Source organism: Sapajus apella, unplaced genomic scaffold, assembly GCF_009761245.1.
Source record: "Sapajus apella isolate SASKATOON/1434 unplaced genomic scaffold, GSC_monkey_1.0 scaffold14, whole genome shotgun sequence".
NCBI lineage: Eukaryota > Metazoa > Chordata > Mammalia > Primates > Cebidae > Sapajus > Sapajus apella.
Genome location: NW_022436954.1, coordinates 5,979,547 through 5,987,652, shown reverse-complemented (window position 1 = coordinate 5,987,652; position 8,106 = coordinate 5,979,547). Strand labels below are relative to the sequence as shown.

Here is an 8,106-nt window from a genome sequence, read left to right as displayed (position 1 = left end):
CACACGCCACCACGCCCAGCTAATTTTTTTGTATTTTTTAGTAGAGATGGGGTTTCACCATGTTGGCCAGGATGGTCTCGATCTCTTGACCTTGTAATCTGCCCACCTCAGCCTCCCAAAGTGCTGGGATTACAGGCGTGAGCCACACCGCCCGGCCATCGGTATCCTTTTATATCCTTTTATGTGTATCGTTTATAGCATGCAATGTTAATATATGATTTTATAAATTACATATTTACATTAACATAAATTTCATAAATAGTATATTAGTTAGCATAGTGTAAATTTTGCTGTGATTATTGTAGCAGGCAGAATAATGGACTCCCAAAGATGGCTACATTCCACTTCCCAGACCTGAGACTATGTTGTCTCACATGGCAAAAAGACTGCAGATGTGATTCAGTTAAGGATCTTTTTTGAGACAGATTCTTGCTCTGTCACCTAGGCTGGAGCACAGTGGCACCATCTCAGTTCACAGCAACCTCTGCCTCCCAGGTTCAAGTGATTCTCCTGCCTCAGCCTCCCAAGTAGCTGGGATTACAGGCATGCACCACCATGCCCCATTAATTTTGTATTTTTGGTAGAGGAGGGGTTTCGCCATGTTGCCCAGGCTGGTCTCAAAGTCCTGACCTCAGATGATCTGCCTACCTTGGCCTCCCACAGTGCTGGGATTACAGGGGTGAGCCACTGTGCCCAGCCAAGTTAAGGATCTTAGGATGGGGAGATCATCTGGGCAGATTGAAGAGCCCAATGATTCAGAGAATTCTTTTTTTTTTTTTTTTTGAGACGGAGTTTCGCTCTTGTTGCCCAGGCTGGAGTGCAGTGGCGCGATCTCGGCTCACCGCAACCTCCGCCTCCTGGGTTCAGGCAATTCTCCTGCCTCAGCCTCTCGAGTAGCTGGGATTACAGGCACGCGCCACCATGCCCAGCTGATTTTTTGTATTTTTAGTAGAGACGGGGTTTTACTATGTTGACCAGGATGGTCTCGATTTCTTGACCTTGTGATCCACCCGCCTGGGCCTCCCAAAGTGCTGGGATTACAGGCGTGAGCCACCGCGCCCAGCCAATTCAGAGAATTCTTAAAAGTGAAAGAGAGAGGCCGAAAGCAGTGGCTCACACCTGTAATCCCAGTACTTTGGGAGGCTAAGGTGGGTGGATCATGAGGTCAGGAGTTCAAGACCAGCCTGACCAACATGGTGAAACCTCATCTCTACCAAAAATACAAATATTAGTGGGGTGTGGAGGCAGGTGCCTGTAATCCAGCTACTCAGGAGACTGAGGCAGGAGAATCTCTTGAACCCAGGAGGTGGAGGTTGCAGTGAGCCGAGATTGTGCCATTGCACTCCAGCCTGGGCAACAAGAGCAAGACTCTGTCTTAAAAAAAGAGAAAGATGAGGCCGGGCGCGGTGGCTCACGCCTGTAATCCCAGCACTTTGGGAGGCCAAGGCGGGTGGATCCCGAGGTCAAGAGATCGAGACCATCCTGGTCAACATGGTGAAACCCCGTCTCTACTAAAAATACAAAAACATTAGCTGGGCATGGTGGCGCGTGCCTGTAATACCAGCTACCCAGGAGGTTGAGGCAGGAGAATTGCCTGAACCCAGGAGGTGGAGGTTGCGGTGAGCTGAGATCGCGCCATTGCACTTCAGCCTGGGTAACAAGAGTGAAACTCCGTCTCAAAAAAAAAGAAAGAGAAAGAGAGAGAGAGAGGGAGGGAGAGGGAAGAGAGAGAGAGAGAGAGGGAGAGGGAGAGGGAGGGAGAGAGAGAGAGGAGAGAGAGAGAGACAGAAGAGGGGTCAGAGTCAGACAGATTTGAAGACACCAAGTTATTGTCTTTGAAGAGGGAAAAAGGAAGTCATAAACTGGGAATGCAAGCAGCCGCTGGAAGCTGGAAAAGGCAAGAAAATGCATCCTAGAACTCCCAGAGCGAGGAACCCCTGCTGCCATCTGGATTTGAACCTAGTGATACCTATTTTGGACTTCTGACCTCTAGAACAGTAAAGTAATAAATAGGTGTTGTTTTAATCCACTAGGTTTGTGGTAATTTGGTGCAGCAACAAATAGAGATCCAGTACATAATAAGCCTCCAGTCTCAGAGGTTTTCAAAAGTTTATTTCTTCCTCATATTACATGCCCCTCACAGTTTGGCTTTGACTCTGCCCATGTCTTCTGTGTCCCAGAACCCTGGCAACAGAGGCTGCCCCTACCAGGGGGACACCAGATGGAAAAGCACAGTGGCAGAACCACATTGGAGCTTTGAAAGCATCAAAGAGGTGCTTTGATGCTCTGCTTCATGTCTTCTATATCCCAGAGCCCTCTCCTGCCACGGTTCTGGGATGCAGAAGATGTACAGCAGAGTCAAAGCCAAACTGTGGGCCAGGCGCTGTGGCTTACGCCTGTGACCCCAGCACTTTGGGAGGCTGAGGTGGACAGATCACTTGAGGTCAGGAGTTCGAGATCAGCCTGGCCAATATGGTGAAACTCTGTCTCTTATAAAAATATAAAAATCAGCCGGGTATGGTAGCGTTTGCCTATAATTCCAGCTACTAGGGAGGCTGAGGTGGGAGGATTGCTTGAACCTGGGAGGTAGAGGTTGCAATGAGCTGAGATCGCTCCAGCCTAGGTGACAGCCTGGGTGACAGAGCAAGACTATCTCAAAAACAAAACAAAAATTAGCAAGGCGTGGTGGCACATGCCTGTAATCCCAGCAGTTTGGAAGGCCCAGGCAGGTGGATTACCTGAGGTCAGGAGTTTGAGACTAGCCTGGCCAACATGGTGAAACCCCACCTCTGCTAAAAATAGAAAAATTACCCAGGCATGGTGGTGGGTGCTTGTAAGCTCAGCTACTCAGGAGGCTAAGGCAGGATTGCTGGAACCTGGGAGGCAGAGATTGCAGTCAGCTGAGATCACACCACACTGAGATCACACTCAAGCTCAGCGACTCCATCTCAAAAAAAAAAAAATTAGCCAGGCATGGTGGCACACACCTGAAGTGCCAGCTGGGAGGCTGAGGCAAGAGACTTGCTTGAACCTGGGAGGCGGAGGTTGCAGTGAGCTGAGATTGCGTCACTGCATTCCAGCCTGGGCAACAGAGCAAGACTCTGTCTCAAAAAAAAAAAAAAACTAAAAAAGTTATTGTGCCCAGTGTGGGATATCAGTGTCAGGTCTCCAAGGCTGGCACTTAAGGAAATGAGCCTGGATGCCCTCCCAAGGCTAGAGTGACCAGCCCACTCCCAGACTTCTTTTTGCTACCCCTTCCTGATCTCGAACCTTATTTATTGCAAGGAGAGGAGAAAGGTTGAAACCACAGCTGGTCGAGGGGATCCATTCAGTTTCATGGGACACCTTCTCTGTGCAGGCTGTGTCCAGGAACAGCCATGGACCACACAGCCAGGCCACCTGGCATGTGCACCCAGGCGCCAGGCTGGAGCTCTACTCCACTTACCAGTGGAGTGGCTGGCAGGAAGTTACTCAGCCTCTCAGTGCCCAAACTCTGCGTGTTATTTGTTTGTTCGTTGATAAAATGAGGCATCTTATCATTCTCATCAACTTCATGGGCTCGCTGTGAGGAACATGAGTTGATTCCGTCACAGCCTCATTAGTAGGCGTTTTGGGAGCTGGCTATGGAGGCTACCGGCTCACTGCTTCGTTTCTAAGGGAGGCCATCTTCACATGCGTGCACACACACAAACAGGGTGGCCTGATGCAGACCAGCTGGCCTCAGGGAGCCTGGGAGGTCCCGGGGGAGACCATGAAACACAGACAGACCAGAGACCCAGAGATCCAGAGACATCCAGACACCAGAGGCAAGAAACGGAAAAACTCGGAGGCCCGTGGAGACCCAGGCAGCCTATCGCTTCTCGGCCTTTTGGCTAAGAGCAAGTGTGAGACCCAGGCAGCTTGTTCTGTGTCACACAGTAAAAAAAAAAAAAAAAAAAAAAAAAAAAGAAAGAAAAAAGAGACCCAGGGAGCCTCAGTGAAATTCAGAGACTCAGGGAGGCCAAGAGATTCAGAGACACCCATAGAGAGCCAGAGACCCTGCCCCAGCAAGGCACAATCATTGAATCAAAATTCGCCCACCGGGCCCTCGCAGCCCAGGCCTCATTTCTCGGCTCAGCACCTTGGCGCTGCATTTGTCAAGAGGGTAACGGGGATCCTAGCTCGCTGCCGTTCCTATGGTGTCTCAGGCCTTGGGGTCCAGCTGGCCTGCCTTCACCCCTCTTGTAGCTGATGAAGCTTTGGAGAGGCTTTCACCCTGGGGAGCCGCAGCTGGGTGCCGACTGGATTCACAGGCAGAGAGGCAGGCGGTGTAGGCCAAACCACGCCCCCCAGGAAGGCCCTGATTGGTGGACAGGCTGCGTAGGGCGGGCAGCCCTCAGGGTATATAAGCGCAAGCAGTGAGCGGCTTGGGTTTCATGCTGTGGGCAATTCCTGAGGCCGGGTAAGGCTCTCTCCGCAGGAGGAGGCTGGGCTGCTTCTGCTTGTGGGCGTCTACAAGAAGAGGCCCAAATTGGCCCCGGGTGGTCGACGGCACTTTTTCCTCAGCCCTGTGGTTGGCGTCTCTTTTCTCGGGGATGAGGGTGGGTTTAGGACAGGAGCATGAAATGTTTGAAGTGGCCCCATCTCAACTTGCTCTAAATCCAGGTATTTCTTTAATTTCGTTCCTCCCTGTGGACCTCAGTTTCCTCTCGGTGTAAGGGATCAGTGGCCCTTTCAATTCTGCTTTGGTGAGGGGTCCGGGGTGGTTGTGAGTTGGGGCCTGAAGAAGCAGTTAAACTCTTGTTTTGTTTTTGCCAGGCGCAGTGGCTCACGCCTGTAATCCCAGCACTTTGGGAGGTCGAGGCGCGCGGATCACCTGAGGTCAGGAGTGTGAGACCAGCCCGGCCAACACGGTGAAACCCCGTCTCTACCAAAAATAAAAAAACTTAGCCAGGCATGGTGGCATGGCTGTAATCCCAGCTACTCTGGAGGCTGAGGGTGGAGAATGGCTTGAACTGGGGAGGAGGAGGTTTCAGTGAGCCAAGATTGTGCCACTGCACTTCAGCCTGGGCGACAGAGAGAGACTGTCTCAACAAACAAACAAACAAAACCTCTTTGGGTTTTGGAGGCCAAGGGCTTCAGTTTTAACTGGCTGTGAGGCCTCAGCCTTCAGTTTCCTCGTTTGAAAATGGGTCTGTGTTGAAGGTACCTCCTTAGCAGGATGAAATAAGATAAGGCCCTTAAGCACAGCTCCAGGCACTTAGGAAGCCCTCAGCAGTGCTTGTTGCTGCTGTTACTCTGCCTGTCCTGGGGTGCCAGGAGGAGGACGGGAGTGCTGCAGCCTACAACTCTTTGCTGCTTTTCCGGCCTCCCCCACTCCTGTTGCAGCCTGGCTGCCTTATGTTCTGAGCCCCCAAGTCTCCGCACCCACCCCTCCACCGTCCTGGGCCTTGTCACCACCCTTTTGATTTGTGGGAGTCACAGGGGTACATGGTAAATCCTGAGCCTCCTTTCTCTACAGGTCACCCTGCCCCATCTCCATCTCCTATGAGATGAATGACTCCCAAGACCCCACCACTTCCCCTGTAGCTACCACCCAGGTAAAGCTGGGGGGCTGCAGCCGGCAAGGTGGGGGCAATGGGTTCCTCCATTTTCACCAGCACAAAGAGCTCCAGGCCTTCCTCAACCTTCTGGGTGAGTTTGTGGGGCTAGCACGGGAGGGTTGTGAGGCCAAGTGTGAAAGCAGAGGTGAAGTATGGGGTCTCACCTGCCTGTACAGCCATCTGAGGCCTCTGCCCTCTCCCTCTCAGGTGACCCAGCTTAGGCAGGTCGGGGGGGGTCCTCTCAGAAACTGGGTTCAGGGCCAGGTGCCATGACTCACACCTGTAATCCCAACACTTTGAGAGGCTGAGATGGGAGGATCAGTTGAGGCCAGGATATGAAGACCAGCCTGATCAACATAGTGAGATCCCATCTCTATTTATATTAAGAAAGAAAGAAAGAGAGAGAGACAGAGGGAAAAAAAAAGAGAAAGAAAAAGAGAGAAAAGAAAGAAGGCAGGTGCAGTGGCTCACACCTGTAATCCCAACACTCTGAGAGGCTGAGGTGAGTGGATCACCTGAGGTTGGAAGTTCAAGACCAGCCTGACCAACATGGAGAGACCCTGTCTCTACTAAAACTATAAAATTAGCCGGACGTGGTGGCACATGCCTGTAGTCCCAGCTACTTGGGAGGCTAAGGCAGGAGAATTGCTTGAACCAGGGAGGCGGAGGTTGCAATGAGCCAAGATCGTGCCATCGCACTCCAGCCTGGGCAACAAGAGCAAAACTCCGTCTCAAAAAAAAAAAAGAGGGTTGAATGGTGGCTTGAGCTTTGCAGCTTCTGATGCCACTCTTCTCCATGGAGGCCGTGGTAACCTGCGTCCATCCTCTCTTCTCTACCATCAGAGGACAGTTTTGTCCAGGAATTCCTCTCCAAAGACCCCTGCTTCCGGATTTCAGATAAGGTGAGGGAGCACAGTGGGGCTGGAGGCTGGGGGTCTCCTGAGGGTCAGGTTGAGTTGGTGGGGATTGAATGCCGCCACTTTATGGAGTGCCCTGGTCAGGTAGGGACAGCTGCTCACCTTTCACCCTTACCCCCTCATCTTCGCACACCCCTCCCCACTATTTTCCTGACTTTCTTTCCCTGCAGCAAAACCTCCTTGGATACAAATGAACCTGGGTGCAAGCCCCTCCTCCTCAGAGGATAACCAATCCCCCGCCCCCCCCCCCCCGTCTGTCTCTGCAGTATCTTCTGGCCATGGTGCTGGTCTACTTCCAGCGCGCCCACCTGAAGCTCAGCGAGTACACCCACAGCAGCCTGTTCTTGGCCCTGTGAGTGGCAGGGACAGGGAGTAGAGGCATTTGCTGGAGGTGTCTGATGAGGCGGGGTGATGCTGTGGCCTCCGCTCCTTGACCCCGTGCTTCTGTGGCTAGGTACCTTGCAAACGACATGGAGGAGGACCTGGAGGGGCCCAAATGTGAGATTTTTCCTTGGGCCCTGGGAAGAGATTGGTGTTTACGAGTGGGGAAGTTCCTGCAGCAGAGGGATAAGCTGTGGGCACGGATGGGTTTCCGGGCTGTCGTGAGCCGCCAGTGCTGTGAGGAGGTGAGGCTGGGGGGCAGCCTGGGGTGTGGGAAAGGCTGGGGTTCCCACCCCACTTACTGTCCACTCTGCCTCTCCCAGGTCATGGCAAAGGAGCCATTCCACTGGGCTTGGACTAGGGACCGGCGCCCCCACCATGGCGGGGTTCAGAGGGTCTGTCCACAGGTCCCTTTCCGCCTTCCCCGGGGCCCTGGCCTCTCACCACCCCACTGTTCTCCCTGTGGCTTGACCCAGCACCGCAGCTGCCACCCACTTAAGCCTGTGTCATTCAAGTGCTCTTCTCTGACCTCGGAGTGTCATCGCCTTCCCTCCCAAAATTCTCTCTCAGCATTCAAAAACGCCTGGGGCGGGGACTTTCTCCTTGTCTTACCCTCCCAGATGCAACTGGAAACTGACACCTACTGCCTCCGCAGTGAGTACAGGATGGGGCAGGACAGGAGCTTCGATCTGGGGGTGGGAGCTTGGGAGGCAGGAGGGAGGACCAACAGGATGAGAGGGAGGGCCGTGGGCCTGGGATCGCAGTGCTGCTGCCCCTGCTGTGTGAGCTTGGCAGCTTTCCTCTCTGAGCCTCACTCTCTCCTCTCCCCAGTTTTTCCAAAGCTTCTGCCACGCCTTGGGCACTGAAGCTCTGTAGGGTGAAGAATGGCATGCCTACTGGCCCACTGACCCACACACCATCAGCCGTGCTCCAACCCCTGCCCCTTCCTCCCAGCCTGCAGCTTTACCCACGCTGGTCCTGGTCCCCTCTAATAAATTCATGTCCACAAGACACGAACTGTGCTTAGGTCCTGGCCTGGTTCCTTGACCTATGGTCGGGATGGGGAGGGGGAGTCTGCCGGGGTTACAACATGTGAGCACAGGCTGTGTCACAGCTTGGCCCCTTCCTTTTTTCTTTTTTTAGAAGTGTGTAGTGACACAGCTTGGCCCCTTCCTATTGGTGGCCAGTTATCCTGAGCCTCAGTTTTTCCTCTCTGTAATATCCAT

The 8,106-nt window shown here is 53.0% G+C and overlaps 1 protein-coding gene across 1 annotated transcript; it reads left to right on the top strand.

The window, feature by feature from the left end:
- The first annotated feature begins 3,751 nt into the window (after positions 1 to 3,751).
- SPDYC (speedy/RINGO cell cycle regulator family member C) lies at positions 3,752 to 7,893 on the top strand. Its single transcript, XM_032282450.1, has 8 exons — positions 3,752 to 3,884; positions 4,228 to 4,309; positions 5,501 to 5,673; positions 6,426 to 6,484; positions 6,766 to 6,851; positions 6,954 to 7,125; positions 7,204 to 7,534; positions 7,712 to 7,893. The coding sequence occupies exons 1-8, from the start codon at positions 3,752 to 3,754 to the stop codon at positions 7,744 to 7,746; spliced, it is 1,071 nt and encodes a 356-aa protein (XP_032138341.1). The 3' UTR covers positions 7,747 to 7,893.
- The last annotated feature ends 213 nt before the right edge of the window (positions 7,894 to 8,106 follow it).

Bases quoted from the DNA above. Each gene is read 5' to 3' on its own strand.
- SPDYC (XM_032282450.1), top strand. From the start codon at position 3,752: ATGAAACACAGACAGACCAGAGACCCAGAGATCCAGAGACATCCAGAC. The intron at 4,310-5,500 runs GTAGGCCAAACC...CTTTCTCTACAG, and splicing joins CAGGCAGAGAGGCAGGCGGT to GTCACCCTGCCCCATCTCCA. The intron at 5,674-6,425 runs GTGAGTTTGTGG...CTCTACCATCAG, and splicing joins GGCCTTCCTCAACCTTCTGG to AGGACAGTTTTGTCCAGGAA.